We start from the raw sequence: 19,469 nt of genomic DNA on the forward strand, positions 1-19,469 counted from the left end.
TGTTAATCACACAAAGTAATCAAATTACTTTAGGAGATGTAAATGCAGTGCTTGAATATAGACAACTTTGCTGAAACTTTTTTTCTACTTATTTTGCTAAATTTCGAGCTTGACAGCCCCTGGTCATGAGGGTGAGTAAGTGATGACAGAAATTTCATTTTTGGGTGAACTAGGCTGACAGCTATTTCAACCTGACTTGACTCTTAAAAATGACTTTCATTTGCTGTAACCTTTGGCCTGGTTGATTCAGTCATATCAGATAAATCCAATTAAATATTTCTTACTTACTGTATATAAAACCAGTTACTTTTATGTTATCACATGAAGCACATTTTAGACCACCTGACAAAATATTTTCCGCAGTGTAGCACTAGTAACAAGGGCCTTTGTCTCTGACATTAAAAGGCCTATGAAATGCATTAAGGTCTATAAAATATGAAGTATGCATACCATTTCTATATCTAGAAAAAAATAATGACCTCATTCCGCCACTGCTTGCCTCACACTAGAACTGAATTTTTGAAATCTCAAATTGCTGAGAGACTATTGAGAGTTGCACGTTGGAGAGATGTGCAGACTTAGACGGTCTATTTGTGCCTGCAGGGATATTTGGCTATTTGTCTTCCGTAATAAGCAGGTATTTTTAGGATATTTCTCTATGAAGTCTCTCTCAACAATAGAAAGCACTTGACCTGCACCTCCTCACCTTTTCCACTGGGCTCCTCGTTATTTGCACAACACCAATCCTGACAGCTCCTCCACTGATACACTCTTGTTTTCATCTTCTTTGTTCTTATCCCCCACAGACTGCGGAGAGCACTCTGGAAATGGCGATGGACAGGCAGATGATCTTAAATGGCCTCCACTAATGGCTTCAAGAAGGAATTAATATCATTCTTTCACACCGGTGACCTGCACTTACCGCAACTTTGTCAAAACACGTTCAAGAGCCCCTGCAATACAATCAGACAAAAAGAAACAAATAAATGAAATTAGAGCAGCCTAAGGGTGCTGAGTCAAAGCTGGCACTGATGCCGGCCTCTTCTCCTCATTAAAGTTCAGTGTTACCGCAGAGGCAGTCTGCCTCGTCACCCTCTACCTGCTTATAATTTATCAGACTCCATTTAATGAGGCATCAAAAGAAAGGCGCAACCATGTACTTGCTGCCAGTGCTTGTACTACAGACCCTGTGGGTGAGTTGGTGTCACGCCACGCAGCATTACCCGGCTTCATGGGGGCACTATGATGTTTGCAAGTCCCAGGTTTACGCGGAGGACCGCCTGGCCTGGCATTACATGGCCTGCCAGCCTGAAGCCACTGATATGACCAAATACCTGAGAGTGTCTCTGGACCCACCCAACATTACCTGTGGAGACCCACCTGAAATGTACTGTGCCCTGGTGAGTTTGAAACAGTTTTATGAACTTCTTGATGGGTGTCAAAGAGAACCATTTAACTGGTTTACAATAACATTAGGCAAAACACACTTCATTGCCTATATTATTACATGGCGGAATACTTGATACTTATTGATCAATTGTGATCAATTATTGATAAATTCAGCAGTCAAAGTTTTTGTATAGTGAACAGTGCTAACACTATATATTTAAACATTGTCACACAGGCAATCAATTTCCTACATAGCTTTCTAGTTTTCTGTCGTATTAATCCACAGTCAATTTCTACTCCGTTTCAATTTCATGCCCCTTTATTTATTTGATATGTAGCCACATAATAAGCAGTATAATGTACATACGTCTTGAAAGTGTGGGGTCAGGATTTTGTTTGTTTGTTTGTTTAGAACTAACTTCACAAAGTGACAGTAAAGAAATGTATAATGTTTAAAAACAGATTTTGAAATGCTGTTTTTTAAACTTTCTATTCACCAAAGAGTCCTGAAAAAAGTATTACTGTTTCCACAAAAAAAATATTAAGCAGCACAACTGTTTTCAACTGTGATAATAATGAGAAACGTTTCTTGAGCAGCAGATCAGCATTTCAGAATGATTTCTGAAGGATCACGTGACACTGAAGACTGGAGTAATGATGCTGAAAATTCAGCTTTGCATCACAGGAATACATTTTAATATTTTAAAATATATTAAACATGAAAACATTTTAAAATATATAAACATGAAAACATTTTAAAATATATTAAAATAATAAAATCTAAATATCCTTGTAATGATAATAATAATAATAATAAATGTCACAATTTTAGCAGCCAATTAAATTAAATTAAATTAAATTAAAGGGTAAAATAGGTGATACATATAAACTTTCATCCATGCTTGGTGTACACTGAAAGAAGGCAAGGTCATAAAATGTTCTTTAAATATTAATTTATTTCATGCTCACTGAATTCACAACATATTCTGTGAAAATCTCACAGATGGTCAACAGAACTGCAGCAAGATGTTCATATGCTTGCATGATGAGTACAGTTAATATCAGAATTTTATGAACATAAAATGTTCATACAAAAATCTTTTTCATTCCATTATAATCCATTATATCTTTTTCGTTGAGACACCTTTCAATGACATTTACAACAAACTATGGATCAGCAAATCAACCCAAAGAAAGAGCGAGAGACTCTTGGCATGTAGAGTGACGGATCACCTGATATAAGTGAAACGTCAATTATTTAACATGTTTGAAGGTAATGTATTTTATTTATGAGTGGCTTTATACAGAAGTGCATCCAAGAAATAGTGTCAAGCAGTAATAAACTGTCAGAAAGCGGAATGCCGTAAATGGACCTTTGGTAGCTGTGTACAGGAGAGACAGGGGCTAGTTGTCACATGGGCTGAACCAAAGGTTCAGATTTCAGATTTTTCCGATTTCAGATTTTTGATTCAGATTTTTTTTCTCACAATTGCTAAATTATTCCGCGGCGGAAAAAGGCTTTCCTAAATATAGGCGTTTTTGGCTAAATGTAAATGGTAAAGCAATTAACAGGCAGGTTCTCCTTGTGATAACTTACACCATATAGTGTGGCTATACCCCTCCCCCATCCCACATCAACCCTACCTTACAGCAACTTTCTTTCAAAAATAAACCAACCCTGAGAAATATTCACCGGATTAAAATAGACTAGTTGTCACATTACTAGACAACATGTTTCCTCTACTACATTGTTATGGTGAAAAATATGTCTCTGTCATTTTTCTCAGGATTTATACCCAATCACATAATCTGACAACAAACTGACAGTCAGTCTAATGAACGTCAGCATTACAGTGGGGCCATGCCTCAGGCCATTCTAACTTATGTAAGGTCAGCATCATTTGAGGTAACAAGCCAGTCATGGAGGTCCATGTTGATAAAACAATGAGAGCTGATTTTTTTTCTACTCCATCGTGCCTTGGGGGAAGTGAGGTTGGGGAAACAGGGGTGTCATGTAACAGCAATGAGGAGTTGTGTTAAGTGCAGTGCTCAAGGGCACAATAGCAATGCTCGGTGGTTGGTGGTACAAAACACAGAGTATCTTGTTACTCAGCAATATTTTCTCTTGATGCCTCATTAGGCTTTTTATAGTGGGAGGCGAGTGCTATATTTCTGATATAATTACACAGTTAAACTAATTTACTAACTGCACACCATGGCTTCAATCCATTAAAAGATTCAATCAGTTGTGTTTGCTAAGAAGCTTAAACTTCCTGGCATGATCAAATATGATAAAGGGAAAAGGAACAGCAGATGGTTAATTTAAGATGCTATCAAATTTTTATGAGTAACCCCCTAATGTGAGATAGAAAAACACAGATGACTGGTGTAAAGTAAACAAGGAAATAAAGCACTGATGTGGGCCCCATCCCAACATGCTCAACAGTTCACCTTGTGTAGAACATAAATTCAATGAAGTAAACACATAGGTGTTGTTTTATGAGGACTTTCCATAGACGTAATGATTTTTATACTGTACAAACTGTATATTCTATCCCGTAACTCTAACTCTACCTCTAAACCTACCCATCACAGAAAACATTAATTTTATTTTACATTTTTTTATTTTCAAAAAATATAATTTAATATGATTTATAAGCTTTTTTCCTCATGGGGACCAAAAAATGTCCCCACATCGTAGGGTATAGCTGAACACACACACACACACACACACACACACACACTCACACTCAAACATACAAATTTACATGCAATTTAAAATGTTTTCAAACCATGAAATAAATGGTACTTTTGATAAACTAAATTCCAATTCTAACGAAAAAGAGAACTATGATTTTATGTCTTAAAATTTACAATTGCATGTTATAGTCAGAATTGCAATATATATGTACTGGCAATTCTGAGAAAAGAAGTCAGAATTTTTTAGTTTATATCTTACCGCTCAGACTTTCTAACTTGCAATTGTGAGTTTATATCACGCAGTTCTGACTTTCTAACTCACAATTACAAGTTTATATCTCGAAATTCTGGGAAAAAAAATCTGAACTTGCGACATGTAAACGCGCAATTTCGAGATAAAAAAAATTTAATTGTGAGATAAAAAGTCGCAATTATCTTTTTTATTTTTTTTATTCTGTGGCAGAAACAAGCTTCCATAGTGGAGTCATCTTTTTGCTTACATGAGATAAAGACATATAGTATAACATAATAGTCATATAATATAAGCTGCATAATAAAATCAGGTGTATTCTTTATGGAGCAGGTTGCCCTATAAAGAAATATTATGGTTCACTTTTACTTGATTACAGATTTATTTATCTAACTTTATTAATCATGGCTGACTGTTTATGATGTATTTCCACAGTTGCATCAGACACAACACTTTTGCTTAAGTATGATTCTGCATTCACATCAATAGGTGTGAGTATTAGTCCAAGATGACTGTTGTATCAATCAGCACAACAAAAGCAATAATATTGCTTAAAAATATAAATATATAAAAAAAAAACATTTTTGTATTTCACACTAAGATTTCCATTAGCTGCTGGTTTGGAAATCTTAGTGTGAAATACAAAAATGCACTAAATAAATTAGTCAATAACAGTGGGAAGATTATAGGTAAAGAGCAAAGAAGTTTGACAGCTCTGTTTAACAGAAATGTCTTGAGTCGAGCCCATTCTGTGCTTTTAGACAGTGAACACTTCTTATAGCCAGAGCTCTCTATGTTGCCCTCAGGCCGTCGCTACAGACTACCAAAGATTAAAAATAATCGATACAAATACTCTTTTGTTCCGAGTGCAATCAGACTATTAAATAAGTCTTAAAGGTATTTATTAAGGTCTTTTATATTTTTTATATTTTAGGTACTCTTTGTATTTTTTGTAATTTGTAATATGTGTTGCTATTTATTACCATGATGTACTGTATGTGTCAGTTTGTTGTCTGTTTGCCTGTGCTGCAACCAAATTGCCCAAAGGGGATCTTAATAAAGCTTGACCCTTGACCCAATAGAAAATGACTGACTGCACCTTTAAATATGGCAGAGGTAAATATTTAAACGCTGTTTACACTAAGTGCAAATAGCTATAATTGCCATTTATTTATTTATTTTCTTTGCACTAAGGGTAAATAGTAGTTAGATGATATTTATACTTGGTGCAAATAGGGGCAGATACTATTTGCACCTCAGTGTATTGTAGTTTATTATAAAACAGTATGTGATAATAACAACATATTCTGTGTATATGATGATATTGATTCAAATCATAAATGGATGCTCCCTTATTGGGATATTACTTGTATGTGCCCCTAAAGCCCTCCCCTACACGTACCCCTAACCCAACCCGATAATCAGTTTATTCCCAAATCCCCATTGGGCACCTCCACTTTTCAAATACTTTCTTTATTTTTATTTCAAATAAATACCTCTCCGAGCTGATACATGATGGGATAAGGGAGAAGAATGAGTTTGGAAAAATTATAACCCGGGTCGTTCTCAACAAAAGCTAACACCTTACATTACGCTGTTATCAGATGAGTTTCTTTTGTAATTTTGTCTGGCTCAAATAGACACTGGTGGATGAAGTTAGTGTAAATAGCCTCTGCCAGCAAGACGGGATATTTGCACTTGGTGTAGACACTCAGTTTAAATACAAATAAATCTCCATTAAGCATTTGAATTATAAAACATAGGCATTATTATGAGAAAAGTCAATGTGACTCCTCTGTCTATAAGTGAACAACAGGGTGTATTTAAGATAATTTACTGTTTCTCGAATATTAAGTATGTCTGTGGGGAACTATGACTCAAATTTATCTTATTGAAGTTACTGGTTTCCTGAAGATCTTAGATTTCAGAAAAGTCTGCCCACAGGTAGATTCATGACAGGAATTTTAAGTAGCTTGCGGTGCAAGACTTTAAACATGTTCCGGGGGAAGAGAGATTGTTTAAAATAATCTAAGCTAAAAACACAAAAGGCATCTCATGAGCCCAGCCAGCAGTTATATTCCATTGTGGATCAGTATAGTATCGTCTCTAATATCACTAAAGAGAAGGGAAGCTTGTCTCATGGTCACTATTGCATTTGCATAATCAGTATACTGCATAGAAAATAAGTATGGAAAAACCTTGGACTGGTGCAGCCATCTCTAGACTTCATATTAATATTAAATAAATTATTTATGTTAATTTTATATTAAAGGTGCTCTAAGTGATGTTGGGTGACGTCACTTCTTGTTGACTTTTAAAGCATTGTCAAACAAAACGGAGGCTAGCTAGACCCTCCCTCCTCCTCATCCGCGCACTGAACCCCCAAACCCCACCCCACCCCACCCCACCCCGAATCCTTCTTGTTGGTTATTGGCTGGAACAGTTTGTTAAGTTTCGTGGTGCGGGTTAGCCCAGTTTTTTTTTCTTGCTGTTTGTGGAGCCTGGGCTGTCTACAGAGACCGCGTTTTTTTTTTTTACAGTGTGTTCAGGGGACAGGCAGCTAGCGGATGGTGAGGAGATGTTTGCTGTATGTGACACAAAATGTTTTGGCCTAAAAAATGTGTGACATCGCTTAGAGCACCTTTATAATATAAAAAGACAAGAGATTGTTAGTGAACTGTTTGGTAACTTACAGTTAACCAAATAACAGGTTTTTACTATAGCATTTTTATAGTTTTTTTTTTATAAATATTACATTATTGGTTTTTATTATTATATTTGTATTTTGTAATAAATCAAAGAATCTGATAACTGAATTTTCAGGAACTGTGTGACCTGACAAAATATATGTGAATGCATAATTTAACTGATGAGCAGTTATAAAAGATACCATTTTTAGAAGCCATTTTAGAGACCATTTCTGAGACGACATGTTCCCCCGGTTTCAATGGCCATAATGCTGCTGGACATAGTGTTCTTAGTATTATGACATTGGACACTATTATTACAAAGAGAAAACAAACATTTTTTTTAGACCAATAATTTGTGCTTTCTAAATATTACCTCACTCTATATGAAGCCTGAGCATGAGGACAACATGACCTGTGGTTCCACAATAGCAATGCATCTGTTGTGTTTTATGATCTATCACTGCTTTCACTCATTTATCACCTACACAGAGGTGGGAGTGGGAGTTGGACACACACACATAGCAGAAGATGGAGTGTATGGGACAGTTTTTTTGCAGCAGGGAGTTAACCCTGATATTATTTTTAGCTGCTGCAAAAAGGGAGTGTGTCCAAAAACATGTAGATGAGCCTTTTCTCCTCTAGTTCTCTCTAACCTTACATCTTCAGCTTGTTTGCAACATCAACAAAAATACAGCATACAACACAAAGCAATGCAACATTCTCTCCCTTTGTCCATTCACTGCATCATGCAAACAGGCATATGGAAAGACCTCTTAGTCATTGTAGTTTGATATTTAGGCTTCACAACATAATTTTGTCCACAAAGCTAGATCTCACTATTAATAAACCGGGTTTAGCATAACACATTAATCTTGTTAATTAAAACAAAATGTTCAATTACTCTACATCTTTTCTAATTGTTTTGAGGAGGGGCCATGAGTACAAGGATGTTCTTGCAAGATTTTACAGATCATTTATGACTACTAAAGTGGGACAAGCAGTGCACCTAAGAGATGTTGGTACTGCCGAAGTCCAGGGAATATTAAATCATTTCAAGGAATGCTGAAAAAAAAATCTCAAAGGAAAGACTTTGCATTATAAATAAACTTAATTGCTTTTTCATCAAATTCTAATGGCTTGTTCTATGGATGCTGAATGCCACTATATACATTAAGTAAATGAAGCACACGTAACTTAAAGACCATATGGAAACTAAATTAGGATGTTTGTGACTTTCATTCCGTGTGTGTTAGCTTTAAGGTAATCCAAATGCTTGTGTACTCAAAGGTTAAGTTTCAGCAAGTATTCCCAATTAAAATGTGAAAATGTGTCCCAGAAAAATGCACAAAATGCAATCTTTAATGGCTGAGATGTAATCTAAAGGCAATTGGTTAAAAACAGTTCACAAGGTCCTGACTCAAAATGGATGGACGGATGGATCGTATATGGAGGGTTTTCAAATAGCTGCTTTAAAACTGAAGCTCAACAGATGCCTCTCTGCTACAAATATGAAGAGCACAATATAATCTTGGTCCATCAATTTGAAATTGCATTCCAATGCTAATACAAATTTGAAATATTTTCAAAGTGAGAGTCCTTCAGCTCAGAGCAAAAGAACTTTGAGCAAAATAATTTTGTAGCACAATGGCAGCAGTGCTCGGAGTCATTAGATTACTATAATTCTTCTCAACTATGACCTGCTCTTACAGAACGCATGAATGTGAACAGAGGTGCCAGATTACAATGTGTTCCACAGGCAGCTTACGCAAGAAAATGAGGATGAGTGTGCAGCTTAGCACTGCTCTGAGATCATCTGAATATTGACAGACTTTATGGCAGGACTGGCTTTGTTTAGGAATGATAAGCAAAGCTATATATAGAGCCTCTTGTTTGGTGGTTCAATTGTCAGTCGCTGAATTAAGTTCAAAACACTCTACGGACAATGACATCATGACAAGCCCTGACAAGGCCATATGGTATTTTCTCTTTTAGGTTGTATTTGGATGAGGATAAAATGGCATTGAGCAGGGACATATGACTTTGAAGCATCCAGACATTTAATTTCTCAGTGATTATGCAAAGATAAAGAGATTAATAATGCAGGGATGTATAAACAAGACTGATGGTTTTCAGGATCTGTAATTCCATTGTTTATGTGAAGAGTAGTGAAAGAGTTTGCAGACAGAAATGAAGAGTGTGAAAAAGCTATACACACATGCACACTCCCACACATTGGGTTTCCATGTTTTATGGGGACTTTCCTTAGACAAAATGATTTTTGTACTGTACAAACTGTATATGCTATCCCCTACCCTAACTCTACCCATCACAGAAAAGCTTTTAACAGCCAGTAGGCCCCTTCCCAGTGTAGGCCCCTGCACACTTCACCCATGGAAGCTCATGCGTTATTGCTGCCCTGGTCTTACGTATCCAAACCTTCAGACTGACAGCAGAAGGTCTAGACTCCATAGCAGCTTTCAGGCCAAAGACTGTAATGTAAAGCAACCAAGCACAATTCATTTTGTTCAGCGTCATGTTTAGGGGCGTGGAAATGTAAAGTTGATGTCCCTACAATAACAGACCAGCATGCAACCAATAATTCATTCATTCAAGTAATTAATAGCGCATTAGTCTGTGCCGTGAACTTCAGATACTTTTGAAAATCCAGCATTTCGTTGATTCTGATAAATGCTCATTGTAAACACAACGGCTTCCTTCTTCCATGAGGAGGTTTGGCGTCACGTCTTTGATTCCAGACGGACTGTTAAAGAACTCGACACACATCTCCTGGAAATCCTGTAGAATGACAACTTCGAAACTCCTGAAGTTCTTTCCATTTTGAGTGCATCAGACTTTCAGCCAATGGTCCATAGGCATAACGTCTGAGGCTGAGACTAGTAAATGAATGGTTGTGTGGTAAACCCTTATATGAATATATTCAAATTGGTGTGCAGTCGGTAATTTAAAAAGAAACAGCACAAGATTAAGAACACTTTCATGTGTGAATTCATGTGTGTATAATAAAAAATGTTATACAAAGAATCTATGCAATTTGAAGCAAGTTGATCACAGGCATGCAGGGAGAATGGCAGGGTGACACAGCGTCTCGTTCCCTTTAGGGAACCATGGTTACAGTCTTAACCTGAGACGTTCCATTTTTGGGCAACTCGCGCTGCGTTGAAGATGCTGTGGGAATAACTATACCCATGCCGCTATACTAACAAGTGCCTGTGTGTGTGAAATCGTGATGTGCACACTAAGACGAAAGCACCTGGGACCCTGGAGTAGAGCCCAAATCTTACAAATGTGTGCTGCGAGGACCAGTCTGCCGCATCGCATACATCTTAGAGGGAAATTCCCGATAGCAAAGCTTTTGAAGCAGCCATATCCTAGTGGAGTGAGCCCGGACAGCCATAGGTGAAAGCTGGCTGGCCAACTCGTATGCAAGTGAGATTGCCTTGACTACCCACTTGCTCATCCTCTGCTTAGATACTGGGAACCCTTTCCGGGTCGACCCAAAACACAAACAGCTAGTCAGTTTTTCGCCACAGGGCAGCTCTGTGGACATTAGCATCTAATGCCCTGACTGGGCAAAGCAGATTCAGCTTCTCTTGGTCAGACATCCGGAAAGGAGGAGGACAGAAGGCCTGCAGCACAATGGATCTCACCACATTAGTGGGGACCTAGGGAATGTTACCTGGCTTCTGGTGGAGAAAAGCTTTCACCATGCCAGGTGCAAATTTTAAGGGAGGCCAATTTCTCCAATTCTTTTGAGAGACTAAATGGCAGGGAGAAAAACAGTTTTGAGAGTGAGAAATTTCTCTGGATCTTCTATGATGGGCAGACGTTACAGCTCCTCATATACAGGAGTATGATGTTCAGAGTCCTCAGTATCTCCTGTCTCAATACTAATAACATCCAACTCCTCAGAGCTGGATAGTTGCAGTACCGGTGCTTCACCCAGGGTGGAAGAAACCATTGCGCGTGCTTCCAGACTCTGAGATAAAGCACTGGACCCAGCAGGTGAGGGCAGAGAAAGGGCAGGGCCCATCTCTAACCCCTCTACCAGATCCATCTGCAAACCCCATTACAAAAGTCGCCAATGTGCCTCAGCAGCAGCGGGACCTGAGCCACGAGGAATGCGCGCCAAGGTGTCCTCATCAAAGAGTGCCCGGCGTGAGCGGAGCATTCTTAACGATAACCGCTCACAATGTTCACATTCACCCCCACCCGTGATATAGTGAGGGCAGGGAGAAGCACATGGTTTAAACTGCTGTTTGCTCGCCATATTTATAATGTCACATTACAATGGTGATAAACTTCTGTTCTAACATAGTCAAAATGCTGTTCTAAGACAGACGAACACCAAAGGGACAAGCGATTTCAACATAGAGCACTTGCTGAAGACACAGAAGCTAGCGCTGTTTGGTCTGGGTGTGCTTTACAGTTTCCTGGTCATGACATCACCCGCCTATAAAGTTCCATCACGCCATTGGACTAAATACACACGTTAGAGATGCGCGGTTGGCGGTTACAGCCGCGGACTCCGCGGATAAACCGCGGATTGGGCGGATGACGTGACGAAAAATAATATTTTAATTAAATTCGGGCGGGTGGTGGGCGGTTGAACCAATCAAATGAAAAATATATGTATACACAAATCAACGGATGGCGGGCGGGTGCGGTTTTGAAAATTGGTCAAAAACGTTGGTGCGGCTGGATGGCGGACGGATGATGATTTTTGTGATGCGGTTGCGGATGAAATAATAGCCCATCCGCGCATCTCTAACACACGTGCTTCACAACGCAGGCATTCCCACAGCATCTTTCGATCGCATCGTGAGTTCCCCTTCAGTGAACTAAAGGATCTGTCTATTTATTTATTTATTTATTTATTTATTTATTTATTAATTAAGAATCACAATGATGTTATTACATAGAATATAGCTGTTAATGCAGGTAGAGAGATCGAGGAAGATTTCCCACATTTATTTACTCCTCACATTTTATTCCACCACACACTGTGCATAACATTCTTGCTGTTATGGGAATACCAACCCGACATGAATTACCAAGAATCAACTTGCTTTATTAGTCTCATTTCCCCAAAAAGCCAAGATGAAGCCAAGATCTAGCAAATAAATTAATGAAAGTAAGGGCTTTTGGCAATCCAGCGCAAACTGTCTGCCAGCAACGCGCTCCAGACGGCAAGGGATTCCTTTCAGAGTCTGGCCTGCTGGCTGGCACTGTGATTTTCCCATCCTCCTTCTGATCTGAGCGGCTTGGCAGTCTTTGAGGCAGAGCCTCATGAGCATGTGTCAGACCTGCATCCTAAGACAGCGAGTGCTGGACTGAAGGCTTGTTCAGGATCACAGGGGTCACAGATGCTGAAAGCCTCTTCACTCAGAGAAATACAAAAGCACCAAAGCAACAGAAAGACATTTTCATTTGGACAGTTTCTGGAGAGGTAGTTTATGAGTAACATGCTTCATAAAAAGCCATAGTCATAAACACTGCTGCGATTCATGTGGCATGTGGGGACAACATTTGCTTTAATGGCTTGAGACTTTTCTTTGTCAAAAGTAAAAAAAAAAAAAAAAAAGTGTCATTCTTCCACTATTCTGTGTGGACTTGTCAGCCTGAGGTGTTGTTGGGCCTGAGGAAGATCTGCCTACCTGTCTGAGTGGCTGAAGCAGAGGCACTGGTGATGCGAAGGTTTGGCAGTGAAGGGAGACTGGCCACTTTTAATATACTTGTGACAACTTAAAATCTGCATTCATTATATAGGTGACCATTGCCTGAATGTATGCCAAATGGTTTTATTGTGTTCTGCCAAACACTATAGAAAAATCATTGATATTGAAAATTTAGTTTGAAGGACAGAACTGACAAGAGTGACATTAAGGATGTGGTCTTTGAAACCAAAATACTAAACCACTGCTGCATAAAACACAAATTTGTGTGACTGGACTTTTTGCTAGTTACATAAATATAGCCTGTCTTATTTTAAACGGTCCTGTGACAATTATAGCCCTGGTGTCTCTTTTAGAACACAAGACAATTATTTTTGGATGGTCAGAATTTTAAGAACTAACTGATAAAAAGAGATGGAAGGGAGAATATAAATACTGAAATAACACCATAATAGTATTTATGAATATTTTAAATAAGCTGATTTTAATTTTGGTTTAATTGTAGTAATTTTGTTATAGCCACACACACACACACCACACACACCACACACACCACACACACCACACACACCACACACACCACACACACCACACACACCACACACACCACACACACCACACACACCACACACACACACACACACACACACACACACACACACACACACACACACACACACACACACACACACACACACACACACACACACACACACACACACTTTACTTTTATTTCAGTTTAGAAATTTTTTTTTTTAAACGTTTTTATACATTTTTCATCTAATATTGATATTTTATTTTAGCGTTATTTCAATTAACAATTTTTTTTTATTTGGCCTAATTTTAGTTAAACACTAAAGGGAGATAGACTTATAAGAGGGTGTGTTGATGGGTAATTGATTGAATAACCATAATGCACAAGGTCAACCTTGTCTACTGTAAATGCATTTCCTAGTTCCTTAAAACTGAGGGAAGTGTTGAAATTATCTTTGTCAAATTTGGCAGAATACCACAGATGTAATACTTAAAACACTAGGTTGAAAATAACTCTGAATATTCCTTTGTGCATTACAGTTTTTTACAATTGCTATGACAGATTTTTCAATACTTTTAACAATTTTCCAAAACTCTTAACACAGTTAGCACTACATCCATCTGTGTAAGCTATACTATTAACACATTTCTTGTTGCTTTAACACAAAATGCATACAATTAACACAAATTTAAAATGCTTGAACTTCTTTTACACACAAGCTCAAACAAGACCAAAACAATGGATTTTTACTGCCAAATTTACCAATGCTTTAACACTGTATGTCAGAACAGATAACACCATGTTCTAAACCTAACCTTACAGGCTAAAGTCAAGATAAACAGCTGCTTATATTGTGAATTGAAACACAAATATATCCCCTGTATTTTATTCCATTGCTACTGAGAAACAGCTGATTGAAGTTATGCAAATATGGGACAATGTGGCATTCCACCATTCCGTCTAGTCACAGCCTGGTTTGACGCCCATCAGAGGATGATGTCCATTTTCCTTGCCCCTTACTTCCCTTTCCTCAACCCCATTGAGGAGTTTTCTCAGCCTGGAGATGAAAGGTTTTTGACCATAGTCCACAGGACCAAATGTCCCTCCTGGATGCAAAAGATGCTGCATACCAAGACATCACAGCTGAACACTGCCAGGGGTGGATAAGGCATGCCAAAAGATTCTTCCCAAGATGCCTTGCCAGGGAAGATATCAGGTGTGATGTGGATGAGAACATATGGCCTAATGCAGATTAGAAGATGGCTTTTTCTGTTTGTATATTTTGTATTTTCACATACAGTAATACTGTAAATGGCAGCTATATTGCATATTTTTGTTATCTTGCAGAAATGTCCTGTTGCAAATAAAGCCGTTACTGCAGCAATTCTGTCTCTGTCTTCTTTTTTTCATAAACCATACATTCTATAAAGCTACTCTAAGAAGGGTCATTTATTTTGTTGTATTGAATTTCTGCTGCAAAAAAAACTACAACAAAATGCATGCATTTACATTACAAACAAAACAAAAATGTAGAGCAACTTCAAAAAACTGCAGTGCAAAACACAATCTATGATCAATACAATACTGTCTGTTGTATAAGGGCAGAATTGACACATAAAATAATGCAGTTTCTGTAATTTCAGCTGATGATAGTGTTTTTTTTGTCATTGTGTTATGATTGACTAAATGTTCCTGTTGGAAGAGAACATGTGTTAATGTTTTGAATAATTATTTGATTTTGAAACATGTTTGCAGTGTTTTGTTAGACATAGTGTATTGTGTTAGTGTATTATTGTATTTTGAAAATTAGTTTTGGAGTTTAGTTTACAATGTGTGATTTTGAGCATGAAATTAACCGTTTTGCCAATTGTGTGTTTTAGGTGTGTTGATGCGTTAAGAGTTTAGGAAACTTGTTAAATGTATTGAAAAAACTGTCATAGCAATTGTAAAAAACTGTAATACAAGGTGGTGACAGCTTTGCAATTTGTAGGATTGGAAGCTAAAAAAAGGATTCTCCCCTAAAATCTATTAGTAGCCTAACTTCACTTGATGTACAGTTGCGAAAACACCTTACACATGAGATGTATAAAACAGGCTGTTATTATGAAAGATTTGCACTTTTGAAGGTGAATAGACTTGTAATGGAGAGCTTCTTGGAAAAAATAAACTGGGATTGATCTATAATGCCTGGAGAAAGCTATAGCTTACATTACCATTCATGTCAATGGCAGTTGTTCAGCTGACACAGGACCCTTTAAAAAAAGACCCAGGAAAAATTGTTCATTACGTTATTACATTACTTTTTCATTACTGTTAGCAAAACATTCTTCGAATACATTGTTTTTAGCTAGGGAAGCTGCATTAAAATAACGTCATGACAACAAACCTATACCAAAATGTATTTAAAATACATTTATTTAATACTAAGTATACTACAAAACCATTAACATTTGACACTTGAGGCTTACTGATATAAATATTATCATTAAACTTTATTTGAAGTACTTCATTACACAATGCATATATCTTAATGTTAAGCCTAAAATGTGTTTCAATGTCACTTTTAGAAAGGATAGAATGGCCACTGTATAATATCAGTCTTTAAATGCAAGATATATTTAAAGTGTACCCAAAGTATATTTGCAATAGTTTCAGTTTAGCACAATCAAATATACTTAAGTATCTTTAGTTGGACCTCAGCACGATTTCTGGATAACTAAATGTGCATTAAGCACAAAATTAGTTCCAATTCCAATTTAGCAGACTTTAAGTATAACAGTACAATTGCAGGGTATTCATATTAAGTACATAGATATGTAAATGTATTTGTTGTATACTTAGCATAACACAAATGCATTTCAAATACATTTTAGTATATTTATTTTTCACTTGGGAATTCTGGTTGGTTGATGGAAGATAGAAAATAAATCCAGTAGCTTACAACCCCACTACCCATTTTCAAGAGTATTCAAGATTATTTTGCTTTAACTTTCTGACACGACTAGCAGCAAAATGTGATCGTTATCATTGTAACCAGCAAAGCTGTGTAAAATACAATGCAAGCGCCCATTAAGCCAGTGCAATGTTCACATTACACTCAGAAACAAAGCACAAAAAATTTACAAATAATACTTTTACATTTTCAAGGGAGCATGTCGTAGGCTTTGGGAAATACTATAAATAGTATATTTGTTTCTTGCACCCGTAATCCTACATGTATATAGAACAAGCAGTTTGGGAAATGGATGGATGTTTCTTGCAACAACAAAATAGCTAGAATAAAACAGCTAATTTTTAATGTCCAACCATGAATAGAGAGAGATGCTAAAAAGAAGCAGATGGTTTAGTTGCATAAACTATAACTAGCAGAGTATGCTAGCCAGCTAAACCTTGAGATCTGGAGTCAAAAAGATTCTGGGAAGAGGATCTTCAACAGTGTAAGTGAGGACATTATATTAATCAGAATGAGTCACACTGCTTAAACCCATCTTCACTTTCTCCACTAGAATTGAGTTGATTTGAGAAACTAGCTCATCTCATTAATCATGCTATGAAATTTCTATGACTAACCCTGCATTAAAGTGGCAATCAAGAATACATGAATAGTCAGATGGTTAATCAGCCATCAGAGTCTTTTGTATAATTCTCTTCATAAGTGTGACATATTTAAATTATTAGTGAGGGTCACTTGTTTAACAGAAAATATACTGTCGAGTAATACTGAAGAGGCAGAGCAGATATGACTCAGAGCTGCATTTATGTTATACAATAAGATAAGAGGTAAAGGGGAGTAAAGTGTCAGGGAGGGCGGATGTGAAAGTTCAAGGAGGGCAAACATAACAGCTATCTTGTGGTATGGGTGAACAATGGAGATGATGGGCTCAGAGGTCACTGGCTGGATGGCAGCCCTGCCATGTGCCACACGTGAACCTCAAGGACACCTTATACATGCACCAGGAGAAAGGGTAACAATAGATTCATGACAGCTGCGATGAGGCATAATATCTGTCAATTACTTGCATTTTGCCTAAGGAAACCTATTCTTCCACATAAAAAAAAAAAAAAAAAAAAAAAAACCTTTGATAAGTCATACCTATGACAAAATGTTGAAATTATGCGATACAAGGTCATAATTATGAGATAAACATTTGGACATATAGGGCAATTAGTATCTAAATTTTTTGTTATAAATATGATTTACCTAAGCAGGTTTATTTCTTATCTCGGAAATGGTTTTCCATATAAGCCTATATAGGTGAATTACAAGGAGTCTTATGTCAATTTATTTACTCATTTGAATACATATTTTAGTATTATTTGCACAGTAAAAAAAAATAATAATCATGTCAAAAAGAAATTCTGATTTTTAGTTAGTTTACAAAACGAGCTTCATTTAAAAAAATATTTTTTTAAATAAATATATTAATTTCTAGGCTTGCATGTGTATTTTTTGCTAAAATGAATATTTAGATGCGACTGGAAATGTTCTTCAATTTGCATATTATAAATGAGCTGATAAAAACCAGTAAATTATATGGTAGAACTAAGAAACGTGTGCATAATGTTATCTGTATTTAAATGTAAATCATGCAACAACTCAAATAAGCATAAAAAAAAAAAAAAAAAAAAAAAAAAAAGTGTATACAAAAAAACAAACAATTTGTGCTGCCGGTTCAGTAGATTAAAATGAGTTAATTCAAGGCACTTCTTGAACAGTTTGTCACAACAAATGCGGATCAAGACTGACAGACATTTGAGTATTATTAATCAAACATAATCCATTCATGTTGACTTAGTACTGCAGGGAAAGCATGTCATTGTTAGGTTTCTGGTTGCAGCAACAAGGAAACAGGAAACACTTTATTAACGATAAACTTAAACTTACAGAAACGCTCAGGAGACTAAGAACAAGGACAGAACAACCAGCTTAACATTAACAGACACTGAACAGGACAAAACACAGGGCTTAAATACACAGAGCAGATGAGGGAAACGAGACACAGCTGGGACAATTAACTCAGTGACAGAAACCATAGTAACAAACAGGCTTGGGATGAACTAATGAAGGAGGAGTGGCTAGCAACTGAACACAGTGAATAGAGGAAGTCCAAACAGAAACATGACATTACCTCCCCCTCCCGGAAGGTTCTGGCAGTTCAGGGGGCCACCAGGGCGTCGCTGGTTCAGGAGTCCAGGGTGGAGCAGGCAGCTCAGGGGACCAGGGCGGAGCCGACCCATCAGGCGGCCATGGCGGAGTCGACCCTTCAGGGCTGAGCGTCTCAGGGACAGTCTCTGTAGATGGGTAGCATAAAAAAAAATTATTGGGTGGAGATTTGGACCCTGTAGCTGGCTTGTGGGCTGAAGTGGGCTCAGGGACCGTGGCGAATCTTCAGGCGTGGTGGTGGCCATCTCGGCCAAAGGCTCTGGTTCGGGACGGGACGAGACTCTGGAAGGGCGGCAGCCCCGACGGTCGAGGGCCCACGGGCCGGAGCCGATGTGTGCGCTGCCCACACACACACACACACACACACACACACACACAAAACAGTCGTGTCAACAATGAGCGCTGCATCCTCTGTAGCCGACTCAGGCGCGGCGGCCATCTCTTCCAAAGACACAGGCGCGGCTGACATGCTGTTAAGAAGCTCAGGCTCAGCAGGCATGACATGAAGAGACTCAGGAATGGCGGCATCTTGGGACGTGGCTCTGGAATGGAGGCCATCTCAGGACAAAGCTTTGGAATGGCGGTCATCTTGGGACAAAGCCTTGGAATGTCAGCGGCCATGATGATGATCATCCAGATTTGAAAATTCCACCAACTCACAGAATTTGCCAGAGTAATCCCTAAGAGGTAGTCCTTGGTGGTGGAGATCGATGAAGGCTGCTGCTAAATCCAGAATTTAGTTGTGGTCTGTCGATCTGTTAGGTTTCTGGTTGCAGCAACAAAGAAACAAGATTTCTGTGCAGCAGACTTTATTAACGATAAACTTAAACAAACACTCAGGAGACTAAGAACAAGGACAGAACAATCAGATTAACATTAGCATCAACAGACACTGAACAGGACAAAACACAGGGCTTAAATACACAGAGCAGATGAGGGAAACGAGACACAGCTGGGACAAATGAACTCAGTGACAGAAACCATAGTAACAAACAGGCTTGGGATGAACTAATGAAGGAGGAGTGGCTAGAAACTGAACACCGTGAAC

General features: G+C 37.9%; 1 protein-coding gene across 1 annotated transcript in view; it reads left to right on the forward strand.

Moving 5' to 3' along the window:
* The first annotated feature begins 904 nt into the window (after positions 1-904).
* ntng1b (netrin g1b) overlaps positions 905-19,469 on the forward strand; it is a 58,113-nt gene continuing 39,548 nt past the window's right edge. Inside the window, 3 exon segments of the mRNA XM_084410218.1 lie at positions 905-1,031; positions 1,033-1,122; positions 1,125-1,400. Coding sequence (XP_084266344.1) covers positions 987-1,031; positions 1,033-1,122; positions 1,125-1,400 — 411 coding nt within the window. The 5' untranslated portion in view covers positions 905-986.

The sequence above is a fragment of the Rutilus rutilus genome (assembly GCF_951802725.1).
Source record: "Rutilus rutilus genome assembly, chromosome: 6".
NCBI lineage: Eukaryota > Metazoa > Chordata > Actinopteri > Cypriniformes > Leuciscidae > Rutilus > Rutilus rutilus.